The following is a 20,788-nucleotide window of genomic DNA, read 5'->3' as shown; positions in this document are numbered from 1 at the left end:
TGTCTCTCATTTTAATTGCAAATATCACCTTGGGATTGTGTTAATGGTTTTTGCGGTGGACGATGATCCTTTTTCTCCATTTCATTGGTCATTTGTTGCGAAACGAACAAATGTTTTACATTTGATTTCGGTTTTCCGTTTAGCAATTTCTTTCATTTTTTTTTTTTTGGTAAAGCTGGCACTAATACCTTTGGTTATTGTAGCTTCCTCCCCATTCAAACTCTAGATTACAATTTCCATGGAAATGTGTTTTATTCGCAAAGTTCTGCTTTGCATTTTTTCGCATTAATGCTGTTGCGGAAGGATAACACATTGGAGTCCTTTTTCGCAGAGGTGAGAGAGGGGGGTCATTGGGTGAATTTTTATGTTTTGGTAGAGGAAAGGCAACACCTTTTTTTTGTGGAAAGTGCAAAAAGGATATGCCGCCAAAAATTATGAATAAATTGTTGCAGGGGCTGGCGAAAAAGAAACCACTTTAAATGCCATCAGTTTGTATGGCATATTTTGTTTGTTTTTATTGTTAGGTTTTCCTGGAACTGGTTTATGCGCCATAAATCAATGCTATCTTCTTAATTTAACAAAAAATATGCTTATCAATTTATTCGGTTAATCTTTTTAAAGCGATCATTAAGATTTATACCACTTGCCTAAAGTATTTGGGGTCTTATCTTAAAATTAGGCACGATTTGGATTTCATGGCACTTCAGGTGTGAAATTTTTTGAAATATGATTTCCAAATTTTTGCCACAGTGGCTCGTGAATTTAAGCGAACCTATTAGGGTTTTTAGGTTTGGAAACTGGTCATTAGAAATATTCAAGGAAATGAAAAGGTCAGCCGATGAACTGGCAAAAAAGGGCTCGTCGTCAATAGATCTTGAGCTGGTGACACCTTAAGACCCCTTCTAAAATAATCAAACCTTCCATATTCAAACCCCGTTTGTCGACCTCTACCAAAAAAAAGTTTGGAGGCAACTTCCTCTATCCACAAAATAAGAATCATTTTCCATTGAGCTATGCTAGTCATAGCCCCTACATTTTTCAAAACGTTTATTTTCAAGTGCTCTCATTCAAAGAACCAGGTGCTCTCTAAGACAAAAAATGTTGGTGCTTTGGGGTGCAGCTATTTCAAAGAAATTTATATTTCCAAGGTCCAGGGAAATACTCCATACCAAATTACTCATTTCCCATGGCGGCTCCTCTGATTCTTGCCATTAATCCCATATTATCCAAATATTTATGCCATAGTACCTCCAAGACGAGTAGCATAAAAACCAGACCATAAACACAGGCCAGCATTATAAATAACGGAGCTGTATACTCCAAGCCGACCTGGACCAAGGCACCACTTGATAGATAACAGGGTAAACGGGTCCTCACCCAAATGCCTTGCAAGCGGCGATGTACACCGGATTCAAAGATGCGAACTTGCCTGAAAAAAAGAAGGTTTAATTATTTAAAAAATAATTTATCCTTTTCCCCTCTCTTACTTATATCTGATAAACTCAATATAGCTTGAGTTCCGATTAACATGCTCATGCAAAATCTCTTGTGGACGAAACAGAATTTCATTGAGATCGCATATTTCCTTGGCCGTATAGGTGTTTTCAATTAGACTATAACTGGAATAGGATTCGGTGACATACACAAATCCCGGCTCATCGCGTACCCGACGCACACCATCTGTTATGGGTAGCCAAATGCTTTTGGGATCCTTTTTCGTTTGGATTTTATTTCGTACCAAGGAGCGAATTTCGGGGAGTTTTGAAAACTGGAAACGTAGAAGGAAAAAAAAAATCGAAAATTAAAAAAGAAAAACAAAACTAGCCTCGAAACCTCCGAGAGAAATCAATCAATATTCCCTCCTCAATTTTCCAAATAATTTGAAATTTCTAACATTTTTCTATTTCTCTTTTCAGGAAACTTGCCAATGGCTGCTGGTATACTTTTTGTGGCCCGTCGATCAACCCCAGAATTTAACATATTTGCATTTAAAGTTATTTTATAAAAAAAAATGGGAACAACTCCTTTGAAGAAAAGTTAAATTACAAGTTGGCCGCCACTTATTGCTAGGCGCCATAGAGGAAATTCTCTTTAAAAAATCCGAACCATCAATCTTTTCCGGATTCACCAAGGATATAAACACTGAACTTAACATATTTGCATTTAAAGTTATTTTGGAAGAGCTCCCTTTAAGAATGCTTAAATTACAAGTTGGGCACCACTTGTTGCTATAGGCTCTGTAGAGGATAAACCCCTTCGAATATCCAAACGATCAATCTGCCTGATTTTTTGAGGATATAAACATATTTAATATATTTGCATTTAACGTTATTTTACAAAGAGTTTTCCTTTAAATAAATGTTAAAATTATAAGTTGGGCGCCACTTATTGCTTTAGGCGATAAAGAGGAAAATTCCCTACGAAAATCCGAACGATCATGGAGGACATAAACACTGAATTCAACATATTTGCATTTAAAGTTATTTCACAAAACACTTGGGCGCCACTTATTGCCTTATCCTTAAAATCCACGCTTTAGTTAGGGCTCTGAAAAAAATATTTTTAAAAAATCCACGCTATAATTAGGGCTTTGAAAAAATAATTTTAAAAAATCCACGCTTTAGTTAGGGCTTTGAAAAAATATTTTTAAAAAATCCACGCTTTAGTTAGGGCTTTGAAAAAATATTTTTAAAAAATCCACGCTTTAGTTAGGGCTTTGAAAAAATATTTTTAAAAAATCCACGCTTTAGTTAGGGCTTTGAAAAAATATTTTTAAAAAATCCACGCTTTAGTTAGGGCTTTGAAAAAATATTTTTAAAAAATCCACGCTTTAGTTAGGGCTTTGAAAAAATATTTTTAAAAAATCCACGCTTTAGTTAGGGCTTTGAAAAAATATTTTTAAAAAATCCACGCTTTAGTTAGGGCTTTGAAAAAATATTTTTAAAAAATCCACGCTTTAGTTAGGGCTTTGAAAAAATATTTTTAAAAAATCCACGCTTTAGTTAGGGTTTTGAAAAAATATTTTTAAAAAATCCACGCTTTAGTTAGGGCTTTGAAAAAATATTTTTAAAAAATCCACGCTTTAGTTAGGGCTTTGAAAAAATATTTTTAAAAAATCCACGCTTTAGTTAGGGCTTTGAAAAAATATTTTTAAAAAATCCACGCTTTAGTTAGGGCTTTGAAAAAATATTTTTGAAAAGTTTACGCTTTAGTTAGGGCTTTGAAAAAATATTTTTGAAAAATCCACGCTTTAGTTAGGGCTTTGAAAAAATATTTTTAAAAAATCCACGCTATAGTTAGGGCTTTGAAAAAATATTTTTAAAAAATCCAAGCATTAGTTAGGGCTCTGAAAAAAATATTTTTAAAAAATCCACGCTTTAGTTAGGGTTTGAAAAAATATTTTTAAAAAATCCACGCTTTAGTTAGGGCTTTGAAAAAATATTTTTAAAAAATCCACGCTTTAGTTAGGGATTTGAAAAAATATTTTTAAAAAATCCACGCTTTAGTTAGGGCTTTGAAAAAATATTTTTAAAAAATCCACGCTGATTTTAACATATTTGCATTTGAAGTTATTTTACAAAACGCTTGGGCGCCACTTATTGCCTTAGGCGCAATGCGGAAATATTCCTTTCGAAACTTCCTAAAATATTATTCATAAAACAATTGGCTATACTTACATTCAAATACGCCTTCGTATAGGGTATTGGCTCCAGGGCCATATCCAAATTGCTCTCGGCCAGCTGAGCCAAGCTCTTAATGTTCGACTTGACGGGGGAACCCAACAGTATGGCAACCACAATCGATGTATAATAATTATAAATAATAAAAGTCAGCAAGGAGAGCGAGAAAAATGTCATCCTGCCCCCCGTGGACTTGGGTACCAAGAAGCTACCCTGGCAACAGGCCGAACCCAAGGCCAGCAAACAACTGCTCAGCAAAGAGGGTAGGAAATTTAAATATAAACGCAATTGATGATATTCCACCACAAATGTGATCCACAAAACAAAGCCAATTAGCAGAATTATGCCACTGAAAATTAACCAAACTCTGCCGGAAAATGGTTCCAAATATACCTCACCCCTTATGCCAGCATTGCGGGGTGTACGAAAAATGCAAACCTGACGAAAATTGCCCAGGGGCATTGTTGGTTTGACATAATGCAAACGGAGTTTCGATATCAAAAACGGGGAAGAGGAGATATCGGCCGACTGGTCCATGCCCAGTTGTCCGACTACGCCGCCCGTGGCCTCGGTAACGCTCCAGGTATTGGTGTAGTTGTGGGTATACCTGAAAATTTTCAAATGAAAAAATTTAAAAAAAAACATATATTCCAAATACTCACTGGCATCCCATGTTATCCTTGAGTATCATAATATAGGCATATCCAAAACGGGCAATGGCATCCCGGTTCTTATTATCATCGCTGGCCAAGAAATCTAAAATTTTCCCGGGAGGAGTTGTAAGGGGCAAATAGGTGGTCTGGAAGAAATTTTTTGATTATTTTACTCCCACTTTATTTACTCCCCTCCATAACCTACCACCGTGGCAACTCTCATTGTAATATCCCCCAATAGCCAACGATTCTCATTCCGTGTCTTCTCATGTAAAGTGGAGAGATAACGTTTACGCTCACACCCCTTCGGAGAGCAATTGACCTCCTCGTCACCGGTCATATTTAATTTGCCACCCAAATAAAGGCCATTGTTATAGACATCATAGGTGAGATAGCTCATATTTTGGGGGCCATTGACAATTGCAGGGTTCGGAAAGGCATAGGTCACATCGGCATCCACAGCCATATTGAAATTTTCGAAAAGGCTATGAAATTTCGCAAAATCCGATTTCTCATCATAGATTAGCCAGTGGAAATGTTGGCGGAAAAGTTTCTGCTCGCTGACCTGGGGTAGAAGTGGTGGGAGAAATAAAAATGGGAATGGGAGGAAAGAGGGTAAAAAATACTAAAGGCCTATGGATAGTGGGATTCGAATATCTTCCCACAAAATCAAGGAAAATATTTTTTCCAAAAAAAAATCCTCCCACTTACCTTCCTCAAAAACTCCTCAGACTTCAGGCAATTGAAATCGAAATACACCCCCACCAAAGGTGATAGATGTTTAAAATAGGATTCCGCCATAACCTCACTTTCTTGGACATCGTTGATTTTCCAAAATTGGGCATAGATATTTTCCTTCAGTAACAAATCGGAGAGCTTAACTTGGGCTACATGGAAAAGAGATTCAGGATTTCCTTAAAAATATCATTCTTTTTTTTTGAAAAAAAAAAAAAAAAATCCCTCAGGACAACCTCTCACTTACCATTCCCATTCCAGCAATTGAAAATCAATACCCATTTCAAGCGGTTGGCCAAAAAATTATATAACACGAAATTTAGTAATGACAAATTTACCATTTTTTTCGATGCGATGGTCGCAAGGACACCCTGTGATATCCTGAGCCTTAAAATACAGACTATTTGTGGAGCAACAAATCTATGGCCTTTTTGGGCTCCTTGAACAAACAATGCTTAAGTGAGCTGTTAAAGCCAATATTTGTTTTAAGGATTTGACAAATTGCTGACAACCTGTCAAGGATGCGTTGACAGGCTAAGTAAACATTTGAATTTTTAAAAAGCGATAATTTGGCAATTGGTGGGACAGTGAGGCTCCAAAATAATTTTTAAAATACAGAAGGGAAAATAGAAAAGCTGAATTTCTTCGAAGCGAATATATATCAGAGTGAAAATAATATTTCTTTAAATCTTTTGATAAAGACTTTAAAAACTCGTAATAAGACCATTTATTCCACCTCTGCTAATGGAGCGTATGATACATGACACCACGTATACGTCACATAGTGCCATTTACAAATTCACTTGATTTAAGTCTTTAACGTTTTAAATACACAACAACTACAATAACAGAACTCTTGCCCATGAGCATCTGACCTCCTCCACTTACTTCCTATATCAACACACGCAAATGCACATTTCATTCCCCCCTTTAAAATTGAGGAGGTTGCCAAAAAATCAAATAACAGGTGGTCGAAAGTAGAAAATACCTAACCAGAGTTGCCATTTTCGAAGAGAAATTTTGGGATAATATAAAAAATTATTCAGTTTTGGGAAGGACCTTGAAATCTTAACTTTAGTTAAAGCATGAAAAAAACTTTTAAAAAATCCGTGTTTTAGTTAGGGCTTTGAAAAAATATTTTTAAAAAATCCACGCTTTAGTTAGGGCTTTGAAAAAATATTTTTAAAAAATCCACGCTTTAGTTGGGGCTTTGAAAAAATATTTTTAAAAAATCCACGCTTTAGTTAGGGCTTTGAAAAAATATTTTTAAAAAATCCACGCTTTAGCTAAGGCTTTGAAAAATATTTTTAAAAAATCCACGCTTTAGCTAAGGCTTTGAAAAAATATTTTTAAAAAATCCACGCTTTAGCTAAGGCTTTGAAAAAATATTTTTAAAAAATCCACGCTTTAGCTAAGGCTTTGAAAAAATATTTTTAAAAAATCCACGCTTTAGCTAAGGCTTTGAAAAAATATTTTTAAAAAATCCACGCTTTAGCTAAGGCTTTGAAAAAATATTTTTAAAAAATCCACTCTTTAGCTAAGGCTTTGAAAAAATATTTTTAAAAAATCCAAGCTTTAGCTAAGGCTTTGAAAAAATATTTTTAAAAAATCCACACTTTAGTTAGGGCTTTGAAAAAATAATTTTAAAAATCCACACTTTAGTTAGGGCTTTGAAAAAATATTTTTAAAAAATCCACGCTTTAGTTAGGGCTTTGAAAAAATATTTTTAAAAAGTGCACGCTTTAGTTGGGGCTTTGAAAAAATATTTTTAAAAAATCCACGCTTTAGCTAAGGCTTTGAAAAAAATTTTTGAAAAGTCCACGCTTTAGCTAAGGCTTTGAAAAAATATTTTTAAAAAATCCACGCTTTAATTAGGGCTTTGAAAAAATAGTTCCAAGAATTCCACGCTTTAGTTAGGGCTTTGAAAAAATATTTTTAAAAAATCCACGCTTTAGTTAGGGCTTTGAAAATATATTTTTAAAAAATCCACGCTTTAGTTAGGGCTTTGAAAAAATATTTTTAAAAAATCCACGCTTTAGTTAGGGCTTTGAAAAAATATTTTTAAAAAGTGCACGCTTTAGTTGGGGCTTTGAAAAAATATTTTTAAAAAATCCACGCTTTAGCTAAGGCTTTGAAAAAAATTTTTGAAAAGTCCACGCTTTAGCTAAGGCTTTGAAAAAATATTTTTAAAAAATCCACGCTTTAATTAGGGCTTTGAAAAAATAGTTCCAAGAATTCCACGCTTTAGTTAGGGCTTTGAAAAAATATTTTTAAAAAATCCACGCTTTAGTTAGGGCTTTGAAAATATATTTTTAAAAAATCCACGCTTTAGTTAGGGCTTTGAAAAAATATTTTTGAAAAATCCACGCTTTAGTTAGGGCTTTGAATAAATATTTTTAAAAAATCCACGTTTATTTTTATGTTTGCATCTAAATTAATTTTTTAAAAAGTATACCTCATTTCTTAAGAAAGTTAAATTGCACGTTGGGCGCCACTATTTGCCTTAGGTGCTAAAGCGGAAACTGAACTTAACATATTTGCATTTAAAGTTATTTTACAAAACGTTTGGAACACCTCCCTTTAAGAAAAGTTAAATTATAAGTTAGGCACCACTTATTGCTTCGTACGATCAATAATATTTTACAAAGAGTTTGGAACAACTCCTTCCGAGAAAAATTAAATTACAAGTTGGGCGCCACTTATTGCCTTAAGCGCTACAGAGTAAAATCCCCTTCGAAAATCCGATCGGTCAATCTTTTCGGGATTCATCAAGGATATAAACACTGAATTTAACACATTTGCATTTAAAGTTATTTTACAAAAAGTTTGGAACAACTACTTTAAAGTAAAATCAAATTAGAAATTGGGTGCCACTTTTTGTTTTAGGCGCTATAGAGGAAATTCTCAAGCTTTAGTTTGGGTTTTTACATTTTTTTTTAATAAATTCACGCTTTAGTTACTATTTTAAAAAAAATATTTTTAAAAAATCCACGTTCCTTTTACTACTTGGAAAAAATATTTTTAAAAAATCCACGTTTCTTTTACTACTTGGAAAAAATATTATTAAAAAATTCACGCTTTTTTACTACTTGGAAAATTTTTTTTTAAAAAATCCACGTTTCATTTACAACTTTGAAAAAATATTTTTAGAAAATTCATGCTTTAGGGCATTGAAAAAACATTTTTAAAAATTACACGATTTTTTAAGCCTTGGAAAAATGTTTTAAAATAATTTACGTTTCAGTTACGACTTGAAAAAAATTATTTGGAAAAATCCACCTTTCTTTTAAACTTAGAAAAAATTATTTTAAAAACACGTTTCTTTTAAGGGCTTTGAAGAAATATTTTAAAAAAATCCACGCTTTAGTTAGGGTTTTGAAAAAATCGACGTTTCTTTCAAGACTTGGAAAAATTTTACTTTTTATCTACGATTTGGAAGAATTTTTTTTCAAAAATCCATGTTTCATCTACGAATTGAAATATTTTAAGAACGTCCACATTTAATTCTGGACATGGGAAAATTATTTAAAAAAAAATCCACGTTTCCTTTAAGACATGGAATTTTTTTTTTTTTTTTAAATTCCACGTATCTTTTACGACTTTGAAAAAAAATAAAATCCATGTTTCTTTTAAGACTTGGAAAAATATTTAAAAAAATCCTTGTTTCCTTTACTACTTGGAAAAAACATTTTAAAAAAATACGCGTTTCTTTAAAGAGTTGGAAAAATATTTTTCAAAAATCAACGTTTCTTTAAAGAGTTGGAAAAAAATGTAAATCCACGATTTATTTAGGGCATAGAAAAAATATTTTTAAAAAAATCCACGCTTTAGTTAGGGTTTTGAAAAAATATTTTTAAAACCTCCAGGTTTCATTTACGACTTGGAAATTTGTTTTTTTTAAATTAAGGATTCTGTTGCTATTTAAAAAAATATTCATAAAAAATCCAACATATTTCCTAAATATCACTTTCTCAAAGGGCCTTTGAAAATACATCTTTTAAAAATCCATGTTTCAGTTCTCCTTGGAAAAGTCATTTTTTAAAAATCTAAAATAAAATTTTGATATTTTCGACAGATTTTCCAAAAAAATCAAATCGCAATGGCAACTCTATTGTGTTGTACACAGTTGTAGAGAGCGCCAGACATAACAGCTGTTCTTTGTTTATGCCGGTAAAAGTAAGGAAATAAAAACAGAGAACAAAAAATGGAAGTGAGAGAGTGATAAAATTGTTGTCAAGTAGGGATGCCATAGCACGAAAGCAAAAAAAACGTCAAAATGAAGTAAAATTTGAAATTGTAAACGTTCCTTTTTAGAAAAAGTAATGTCACTGTAGAATAATAGTGGCGATAAAAATCGCCAAAATAAAAAATATTGTTTTTTATTTCCAACTTTATTTTGATTTTCTACTATATAAGTAATGCTACTGTAGAATAACCAAAAAATCGACATTTTCATAAAAACGCCAATGAAAAATGATTTTCTTTTTGTTTTTTCTTTATTTTGAATTTCCACTTATTTAAAGGATCGGCTACTGTGCTAATAAAAAGAACCGGTTTATTTTTTTGGCAATGTAATGCTAACTAATAATCGCAATTTTCATTAAAAACGCCAAAATGGAAAATATTGTTTATTATTTTTCATTTTCTTCGAATTTATGTGACAGACGATTGGAATGGTAATGTCACTGCAAAATAAATTAAAAAAGTCATTTTCATCAAAAACGCCAAAATAAAAAATAATATTTTAATAATTTTTTAATTTAATTTTTTTATAATTTTTATGAATTTATGTAACAGATTATTAAATATAACGGTTTTATTTTGGGCGAAGTAATGCCACTAAAAATCGCAATTTTCACTAAAAACGCCAAATGGAAATGCTGTTTTTTATTTATTTTCATTTTGATTTTCTATTAATTTATGTGACAAACGTTTGGAAAGGTAATGCCTCTGTAGAATAACTAAAAAATCGCTATTTTTATAAAAACGCCAAAATAAAAAAATTATGTTTTTATTTTTCCTTAATTTTGAATTTATATTAATTTATGTGACAGATATAACCGGTTTATTTTTATGGCGAAGTCATGCCATTAAAAATCGCCATTTTCATTAAAAGCGCCAAAATGGAAAATATATATATTTTTTTGGTGATGTCATTGTAGAATAACTAAAAAATAGTCATTTTCCTAAAAAACGCCAAAATAAAAAAATAATGTTTTTATTTTTCCTTAATTTTGAATTTCGGTTCAATTTTGCGTAAGTAATGCTTTTCATTAAAATCGCCAAAATGGAAATGCTGTTTTTTTTATTTATTTTCATTTTGATTTTCTATTAATTTATGTGACAAACGTTTGGAAAGGTAATGCCTCCGTAGAATAACTAAAAAATCGCCATTTTCATAAAAACGCCAAAATAAAAATAAATGTTTTTTTCCTTAATATTGAATTTTTATTAATTTATGCGACAGATATAAACGGTTAATTTTTCGGCGAAGTAATGCCACTGAAAAATCGCCATTTTCATTAATAACGCCAAAATGGAAAATATTGTTAGTTATTTTTTTATGTTTTTGATTTCCTATTAATTTATGTGATAGACTTTTTGAAAGTAATGCCACTGTAGAAAACCCCTATTTTCCCTGAAAAAACTCCTATTTTTATAAAAAATCGCCAAAACGGAAATTTTTTTTCTTTTAAATTTCCAACTTTATTTTGAATTTCTACTAATTTATGTGACATACTACTGTGCTAATAAAAGTAACCGGTTTCACAACTTCCAACTATCATACCATTCCAAAAACAACATTAATTTCAATCTCATGAAACCGGTTCATAACTTGATAACCTTTCCGCCTTCATTTCCCAGCGATTCCATACAATCTCGAACAGCAGCAAAATCAATACCAAACCATAACCGCACAGCAACATCAAAAATAGCGGGGCCGTATATTCCAAACCCACGTTGATGACAAAATTATTCGAAAAACAATTCAAATGGGTGCGCACCCATTGGCGGCGATGTTTCGAATGAACACCGGTTTCCAAAATGCGAATAATTCTAGAAATAAAAAAAATAAAATTAGTTCCTCATATAAACCCCCCCCAACGTCCCCTTACTTCATCCTCACAATCTCCTTGTAGCTGGAATTCCGATGCAAATGCGTGGCCAACAGGGTATCCGAACGAAAGAGAATCTCATTTAAGTCGCATATCTCATGAGCATCATACATCCTTTCAATCAGATTATAACCCGTTGAAGTCTCAAAAACAAATACAAAACCGGGTTTGAGGCGCATTTTTATAATTCCATCACTGGCCGAATACCAAAGGCTTTCGCTGTTCTTCTTCGAGGTGATTTTGGTGCGAACGAAATACTGGACATCGGGGAGGGAGGAGAACTAAATACAAAGAGAGAAAAAGTTATTAAATCAGTTGATAAAACTTCGAATAAGTAAAGTAACCGGTTTTTATAGCCGGTTATTGTACCAAAATGATTGGTTTTTAATCCCAAAAAGCTAAATAAATCACTAAAACAGAAATTTAAGGGCTTGAAATAACTTTTTAAATCGGTTTATAGAGAGATATTTATTCGGGTAACCGGCTCTAAATGGGTAAAATTTCAACAAAAAATGATAATCACAATTATATTTGGTTGAAAGTAGTAATTTTTAGTTATTTAAAATGAACTTTTAAATGGTTACTCGGTCTTTTTCCAAAAATTTTATTCGGGTAACCGGTTTTATATTTATAAAATTATAGTATTTTAATCCTCAAATTTCTGATTAGATATTAAAAAATCATTTTTACTCGTTATCACGACCTTTTGAACCGGGTACTTAGAATATGGAAACGAGTAACCGGTTCTAAGTTGATAAAATTTAAAGGTTTTTAGTCATAACCCGTAAAACATTTAATTTTTAGTGATATAACAATAATTTATTTTAAAGTGGATAGTCAGGTTTTAAAAAAAAATTCGAGTAACCGGTTCCCAATTAACCAAATGTAAGAATTTTAAATGTAATATTCGGTTACCCGTTTTCAGATATTACAATTCAGGGATATTTAACCTTAACCTTGCAATTCTAAATCTCTCAATAATATATATTTTATGTGAATTTTACTTTGAGTAACCGGTTTCATTCGGGTAAATAATCGTGTCTTGGCTAACTAATTTTTTTTTTTTTGTTAAATATATGTATTTAACATTTTTAGATTTCTCACAGCTTGATAATCATTTTTAACTATGTGTATTTCATAAGAATTTTGATCCGAATAATCGGTTTTATTCGGGTAAATAACCGGTTTTTTGATTTAGCTATATTTTTTTTTTCTCAAAAATAGTTTACATTTCTCTTTTCCTAAATGTCTTGGGCTTGGTATTCGGTAATAGCAATCAATTGGGTGTATTTTTTTAAGAATTTCGATCCGAATAACCGGTTTTATTCAGGAAAAATAAACGGGTTTTGGTAATTAAATCGTTTTATTTTTGCCAAAAAGCTATTTAGAATTTCCATTTTTTTATTTCTATAAGCCTAGTATTCGGTTTTCCTTTTCTTTTTCTGAGAATCGATATTCGGTTATCCGGTTCCAAATATTAAATTTTAGGGATATTTAACCATAGATGTTCTTGGCAATAATAAAACGCTCAATTAATTTTATTATGTGGAGTTTGCTTCGAGTAACCGGTTTTATTCGGGTAAATAACCGGTTTTTCGTTTAAGTAAACGTTTATTTCGGAAATTTATTTTGGATTTTGAATATTTCGATTCCTTCAAGCATTGTATTTGATGAAGAAGCAATCAAATATTTTTGTATTTTCGAAGAATTTTGATCCGAATAACCGGTTTTATTCAGGTACATAAAAAGGTTTCGGTTAATAAATCGTTTTTGTTTTTTTTTTTTTTTTTTTTTTTTTTTTTTTTTTTTGAAAAAGCTATTTAGAATTTTTTTGATTTCTATGAGCCTAGTAATCGGTTTTCCTTTTCTTTTTCTGAGAATCGATATTCGGTTATCCGGTTTCAAATATTAAAATTTAGGGATATTTAACCATAGATGTTCTTTGTAATTATAAAACGCTTAATAATTTTTATTATGTGAATTTTGCTTCTTTTGTAACCGGTTTTATTCGGATAAATAACCGGTTTTTTGATTATGCTATCATTTTTTCCTGAGAAATAGTTTACATTTTTCTTTTTCTAAATGTCTTGAGCTTGGTATTCGGTTATTACAATCAATTAGGTGTATTTTATACGAGTTTTGATCCGAATAACCGGTTTTATTCAGGTAAATAAATGGGACTCGGTTATTAAATAGTTTTTTTTTCAAAAAAAAAAACTATTTTGATCTTCCATTTTTTGATTTCTATGAGCCTAGTATTCGGTTTTCCTTTTTTCCATGAGAATCGATATTCGGTTATCCGGTTTCAAATATTACAATTAAGGGATATTTCAACATAGATGTTCTTTGCAATTATAAAACGCTCAATAAGTTTTATTATGTGAATTTTGCTTTGAGTAACCGGTTTTATTCGGGTAAATAACCGGTTTTTTTGAATGGGCTATCGTTTTTTTTTCTGAAAAATTGTTTACATTTTTCTTTTTTAAATGTCTTGAGCTTGGTATTCGGTTATAGCTATCAATTAGGTGTATTTTTAAAGAATTTTGATCCGAATAACCGGGTTTAAAAATGTAAATAAACGGGTTTCGGTTAATAAATCCTTTTATTTTTTTCAAAAAGCTATTTAGAATTTCCATTTTTGGATTTCTATGAGCCTAGTATTCGGTTTTTCTTTTCTTTTTCTGAGAATCGATATTCGGTTATCCGGTTTCAAATATTACAATTCAGGGATATTTAACCATAGATGTTCTTTGCAATTATAAAACTCTTAATAATTTTTATTATGTGAATTTTGAACTTTGAGTAACCGGTTTTATTCGGGTAAATAACCGGTTTTTTTTAATAGGCTATCGTTTTTTTCTGAAAAATTGTTTACATTTTTCTTTTTCTAAATGTCTTAGGCTTGGTATTTGGTTATAACAATCAATTAGGTGTATTATTCTAAGAATTTTGATCCGAATAACCGGTTTTTTTTTCAGGTAAATAAATGGGTTTATGTTAATAAATTGTTTTATTTTTCCCAAAAGCTATTTAGAATTTCAATTTTTGGATTTATATGAGTCAAGTAGTATTCGGGTTTTCTTTTTTCCTGAGAATCAATAGTCGGTTATCCGGTTCCAAATATTAAATTTTAGGGATATTTAACCATAGATATTCTTAGCAATTTTAAAACGCTCAATAATTTTTATTATGTGAATTTTGCTTTGAGTAACCGGTTTTATTCGGGTAAAACCCGGTTTTTTTGATTTAGCTATCATTTTTTTCTGAAAAATTGTTTACAGTTCTCTTTTTCTAATTGTCTTGAGCTTGGTATTCGGTTATAACAAACAATTAGGTGTATTTTCTATAAATTTTGATGCGAATAACCGGGTTTATTCAGGTAAATAAATGGGTTTATGTTAATAAATTGTTTTATTTTTCCCAAAAGCTATTTAGAATTTCCATTTTTTGATTTCTATGAGCCTGGTATTCGGTTTTTTCCTTTTTTCCATGAGAATCCATATTCGGTTATCCGGTTTCAAATATTACAATTAAGGGATATTGAATCATAGATGTTCTTTGCAATTATAAAACTCTTAATAATTTTTATTATGTGAATTTTGAACTTTGAGTAACCGGTTTTATTCGGGTAAATAACCGGTTTGTCGTTTATTTCGGAAATTTATTTTGGATCTTGAATATTGTGATTCCTTTGAGCATAGTATTTGATTAGGAAGCAATCAACAATATGTATTTTCTAAGAATTTTGATCCGAATAACCGGTTTTGTTCGGGTAAATAACCGGTTTTTTGATTAGGCTATCGTTTTTTTTTTTCTGAAAAATTGTTTACATTTCTCTTTTTCTAAATGTCTTGAGCTTGGTATTCGGATATAACTATCAATTAGGTGTTTTTTATAAGAATTTGGTCCGAATAACCGGTTTTATTCAGGTAAATAAACGGGTTTCGGTTAATAAATCGTTTTATTTTTACCAAAAAGCTATTTAGAATTTCCATTTTTTTGATTTCTATGAGCCTGGTATTCGGTTTTCCTTTTCTTTTCTGAGAACCGCTATTCGGTTATCCGGTTTCAAATATTATATTTTAGGGATATTTAACCATAGATGTTCTTTGCAATTATAGAACGCTCAATAAATTTTATTATGTGAATTTTGCTTCAAGTAACCGGTTTTATTCGGGTAAATAACCGGTTTTTTCGTTTATTTCGGAAATTTATTTTGGATCTTGAATATTTTGATTCCTTTGAGCATAGTATTTGATTAGGAAGCAATCAACAATATGTATTTTCTAAGAATTTTGATCCGAATAACCGGTTTTGTTCGGGTAAATAACCGGTTTTTTGATTAGGCTATCGTTTTTTTTTTCTGAAAAATTGTTTACATTTCTCTTTTTCTAAATGTCTTGAGCTTGGTATTCGGATATAACTATCAATTAGGTGTTTTTTATAAGAATTTGGTCCGAATAACCGGTTTTATTCAGGTAAATAAACGGGTTTCGGTTAATAAATCGTTTTATTTTTACCAAAAAGCTATTTAGAATTTCCATTTTTTTGATTTCTATGAGCCTGGTATTCGGTTTTCCTTTTCTTTTCTGAGAACCGCTATTCGGTTATCCGGTTTCAAATATTATATTTTAGGGATATTTAACCATAGATGTTCTTTGCAATTATAGAACGCTCAATAAATTTTATTATGTGAATTTTGCTTCAAGTAACCGGTTTTATTCGGGTAAATAACCGGTTTTTCGTTTATTTCGGAAATTTATTTTGGATCTTGAATATTTTGATTCCTTTGAGCATAGTATTTGATTAGGAAGCAATCAACAATATGTATTTTCTAAGAATTTTGATCCGAATAACCGGTTTTGTTCGGGTAAATAACCGGTTTTTTGATTAGGCTATCGTTTTTTTTTTTCTGAAAAATTGTTTACATTTTTCTCTTTCTAAATGTCTTGGGCTTGGTATTCGGTTATAAGAATCAATCATGTGTATTTTAATAGATTTTTGATTCGAAGAAATTCAAGTAAATAAACAGATTTCGGTTAATAAATCGTATTTTTTCGAAAAAGCTATTTAGAATTTCAATTTTTTGATTTCTATGAGCCTAGTATTCGGTTATCTTTTTCTTTTTCTGAGAATCGATATTCGGTTATCCGGTTCCAAATATTAAATTTTAAGGATATTTAACCATAGATGTTCTTGGCAATAATAAAACGCTTAATTAATTTTATTATGTGAATTTTGCTTCTTTTGTAACCGGTTTTATTCGGATAAATAACCGGTTTTTTGATTATGCTATCATTTTTTCCTGAGAAATAGTTTACATTTTTCTTTTTCTAAATGTCTTGAGCTTGGTATTCGGTTATAACAATCAATTAGGTGTATTTTATACGAGTTTTGATCCGAATAACCGGTTTTATTCAGGTAAATAAATGGGACTGGGTTATTAAATAGTTTTTTTTTTTTTAAAAAAAAAAAAAAAAACTATTTTGATCTTCCATTTTTTGATTTCTATGAGCCTAGTATTCGGTTTTCCTTTTTTTCCATGAGAATCGATATTCGGTTATCCGGTTTCAAATATTACAATTTAGGGATATTTCAACATAGATGTTCTTTGTAATTATAAAACGCTCAATAAGTTTTATTATGTGAATTTTGCTTTGAGTAATCGGTTTTATTCGGGTAAATAACCGGTTTTTCGTTTATTTCGGAAATTTATTTTGGATCTTGAATATTTTGATTCCTTTGAGCATAGTATTTGATTAGGAAGCAATCAACAATATGTATTTTCTAAGAATTTTGATCCGAATAACCGGTTTTGTTCGGGTAAATAACCGGTTTTTTGATTAGACTATCGTTTTTTTCTGAAAAATTGTTTACATTTATCTTTTTCCAAATGTTTTGGGCTTGGTATTCGGTTATAGTAATCAATTGGGTGTATTTTTGAAGAATTTTGATCCGAATAACCGGTTTTATTTAGGTGAATTAACGAGTTTCGGTTAATAAATCGTTTTTATTTTCAAAAAAAAAAAAAAACTATTTAGATCTTCCATTTTTTGATTTCTATGAGCCTAGTATTCGGTTATCCTTTTCTTTTTCTGAGAATCGATATTCGGTTATCCGGTTTCAAATATTACAATTTAGGGATATTTAACCATAGATGTTCTTGGCAATAATAAAACGCTCAATAAATTTTATTATGTGAATTTTGCTTTTTTGTAACCGGTTTTATTCGGCTAAATAACCGGTTTTTTGATTAATCTATCATTTTTTTTTTTTCTGAAAAAATGATTTACATTTCACTTTTTCTAAATGTCTTGAGCTTGGTATTCGGTTACAAAACAATTAGGTGTATTTTATAAAAATTCTGATCCGAATAACCGGTTTTATTCAGATAAATAAACGGGTTTTGGTAATTAAATTGTTTTATTTTTCCCAAAAAGCTATTTAGAATTTCCATTTTTTTGATTTCTATGAGCCTAGTATTCGGTTTTCCTTTTTTCCCTGAGAATCGATATTCGGTTATCCGGTTTCAAATATTAACATTTTAGGAAATTTAACCATAGATGTTCTTGGCAATTATAAAACTCTTAATAATTTTTATTATGTGAATTTTCCTTTGAGTAACCGGTTTTATTCGGGTAAATAACCGGTTTTTTTATTAGGCTATAAATTTTTTCTGAAAAATTGTTTACATTTCTCTTTTTTTAAATGTCTTGAGCTTGGCATTCGGTTATAACAATCAATTAGGTGTATTATTCTAAGAATTTTGATCCGAATAACCGGTTTTATTCAGGGAACATAAAAGGGTTTCTGTTAATAAATCGTTTTTTTTTTCGAAAAAGACTATTTAGAATTTCCATTTTTTGATTTCTATGAGCCTAGTATTCGGTTATCCTTTTTCTTTTTCTGAGAATCGATATTCGGTTATCCGGTTTCAAATATTACAATTTAGGGATATTTAACCATAGATGTTCTTGGCAATAATAAAACGCTCAATAAATTTTATTATGTGAATTTTGCTTTTTTGTAACCGGTTTTATTCGGCTAAATAACCGGTTTTTCGTTTAAGTAAACATTTATTATGGGAAATTATTTTGGATTTTAAATATTTTGATTCCTGTAAGCATAGTATTTGATTAAGAAGCAATCATCAATATGTATTTTCTAAGAATTTTGATCCGAGTCACCGGTTTTATTCGGCTAAATAACCGGTTTTTCGTTAAAGTAAACGTTTATTTTGGGAAAATTATTTTGAATTTTGAATATTTTGATTCCTTTGAGCATAGTATTTGATTAAGAAGCAATCAAAAATATGTATTTTCTAAGAATTTTGAACCGAATAACCGGTTACATTCGGCTAAATAACCGGGTTTTCGTTTAAGTAATAGTTTTTTTTTTTTGAGAAACGTTATTTAGATTTCCCATCTTCTGAATCCTTCGAGTTTTGTATTCGGGTTTTCCAAAAAAATGTATTCGGTTACCCGGTTCCAAATGTTGCAATTTCCCAAAGTTTGGTCATAGAATTACTTTGAAGTAATGAAACGATCAAAAATATGTATTTTCTAAGAATTTTGTTCCGCATAACCGGTTACATTCGGGTAAATAACCGGGTTTTCGTTTAAGTAACCGATTTTTTTGTGATAATATTTTTCTGAAAATATTCATTTTCGCTCACATTCAAATAAATGTAGGTATTTGATCCGAATACCCGGTTTTATTCGGGTAAATAACCTGTTTTTCGGTTAAGTAATAGTTTTTTTTAAGAAATGTTATTTAGATTTACCATCTTCTAAATTCTTCCAGCTTGGTATTCGGGTTTTCCATAACAAAATATATTCGGTTACCCGGTTCCAAATGTTGTAAATTTCCAAATTTTTCATAGAATAACTTTGAAGCAATGCTACGAACAAAAATATGTATTTTCTAAGAATTTTGTTCCGAATAACCGGTTACATTTGGTTAAATAACCGGGTTTTCGGTCAAATAACCGGTTTTTTGTAATAATTTTTTTCTGGAATTTTCATTTTTCACTCACATTCAAATACGTGTAGGTATAGGGCAACGGTTCCAATCCCACCTCCAAATCCGAATCAGCCAATTCCCTCAGACTCCTAATTTTCGACTTCACCGGCGATCCCAGGAGCGATGAGACCACCACCGATGTATAATAATTATACATAATGAAGGTGATTATCGACAGCGAAATGAAGGCCATCCTCCCACCCCAAGAATGGGGTATTAGAAAACTACTCTGGGCACAGGCCGAGCCAAAGCTGATCAAACAAGTTGTCAGCAGCGAGGGGATATAGGTACGAATATATCTTTCCATTTCATGGTATTCCATAAAGAAGGCCAGCCAAAGGAGTACTCCAGCCAATATTAGAATGCAGCCGAATAGAATCCAAACCTTTGTACTGAAAGGCTCTAAAAATACCCCACCATGCATGCCAGAATTTCTCGGGGTACGAAACATACAAACCGAACGAAAATCCCCAGTGGCTGCCAGTGAGGAGAGAAAACGAAAGCGGTTGGCTGACATGAAAAATGGGGCCGAGGTCAGATCGGCTGTCTCGTTGACCAAGGAACCCACAATTCCTCCCGTGTACTCCACATCGGTCCAGCGATCGTAGTAGGTGTAACTGACACTGGAAGGAAGAGAGGGAAGAAGAGAGAGGGAGAGAGAGAGAGAGAGTGAGAGAGAGAGAACAATTTTTTCGGGTTTTCACAAAGAAGAAAGCGAAAGAAGAGAGAGAGAAATAATTTTTTTCGGGTTTTCACAAGACTCCTTACTTGGTATACAGCGACTCCTGTAGCAGCCTCAGCACCTGAAATCCCAGCCTAGCCAAGGGGTCAATGTGAAAATCCTCCTGGGTCAGTAGAAAATTATTTATCTCCTCCGGTGGGGCATCTAAATCGTATCGGGTCACCTGAAAAAATATTTTCGGTATACTATAAGTCTCTTTCGTTTTTCCCTCTCTTACCACCACGGCCACCCTCATGACCACATCCCTTAGAGCCTCCCGATTTCCCGTGAGTGAGCGCTTGTGCAAATCCGTCAGAAATTTCGATTTATAACAGCCCTCCTTGCCACAACTCAATTCAAAATTGGAGCTAATATTCAATTTTCCACCAATCAACCATCCATTGTTGTAGACATCGAAGGCCATGTAGAAGGATCTGCTCAAATTCCTCATGCCCATTTGATCCTCCCGTGGGACCATAAAAGTGAGATGTGTGTCCACCGAAAGATTGGCGTCTTGAAATAATTTATAGAAGCGACTCATATCCGAACGCTCGTCATAGATCAGCCAGTAGTGATGCTGATTGAAGAAACGTATTTGGCTGGTCTGCAGGGGAGCAGAAAGGATAATTTTTGAGATTTTTGGAGAGAGAGAAAGAGAGAATTTCATGTTACCTTTTCAATAGCCCTCTCCGTTTGATTACAATTCATATCCAGGAAGACCCCTATTTTGGGTCGCCGGTAACGCAAATAGGCATAGGCCATGTCCACAAGGGCTGTGGGATCATCCAAGCTTACATATTGGCCATAGAGGTGTTGTTGGGAGGCAGCCATGGAAAATTGAGAGAGGACTGCAAAATGAGA

The 20,788-nt window shown here is 31.6% G+C and overlaps 1 protein-coding gene across 1 annotated transcript; it reads right to left on the bottom strand.

Annotated features, from left to right (window-relative positions):
• Positions 1 to 1,112: 1,112 nt before the first annotated feature.
• Positions 1,113 to 20,527, bottom strand: LOC105262552 (ionotropic receptor 75a). The gene is made up of 12 exons (XM_059124220.1): positions 20,166 to 20,527; positions 19,975 to 20,111; positions 19,220 to 19,829; positions 11,185 to 11,465; positions 10,913 to 11,125; positions 5,316 to 5,488; positions 5,045 to 5,220; positions 4,539 to 4,898; positions 4,343 to 4,479; positions 3,678 to 4,287; positions 1,488 to 1,768; positions 1,113 to 1,429 (listed from the first exon to the last, which is right to left on the bottom strand). The coding sequence occupies exons 1-12, from the start codon at positions 20,466 to 20,468 to the stop codon at positions 1,174 to 1,176; spliced, it is 3,537 nt and encodes a 1,178-aa protein (XP_058980203.1). The 5' UTR covers positions 20,469 to 20,527; the 3' UTR covers positions 1,113 to 1,173.
• Positions 20,528 to 20,788: the final 261 nt, after the last annotated feature.

The sequence above is a fragment of the Musca domestica genome, unplaced genomic scaffold (assembly GCF_030504385.1).
Source record: "Musca domestica strain aabys unplaced genomic scaffold, Musca_domestica.polishedcontigs.V.1.1 27, whole genome shotgun sequence".
In the NCBI taxonomy this organism is placed as follows: Eukaryota; Metazoa; Arthropoda; class Insecta; order Diptera; family Muscidae; genus Musca; species Musca domestica.
The sequence above is the reverse complement of the archived record's forward strand: the minus strand, read 5'-3'. Positions and strand labels throughout refer to the sequence as shown.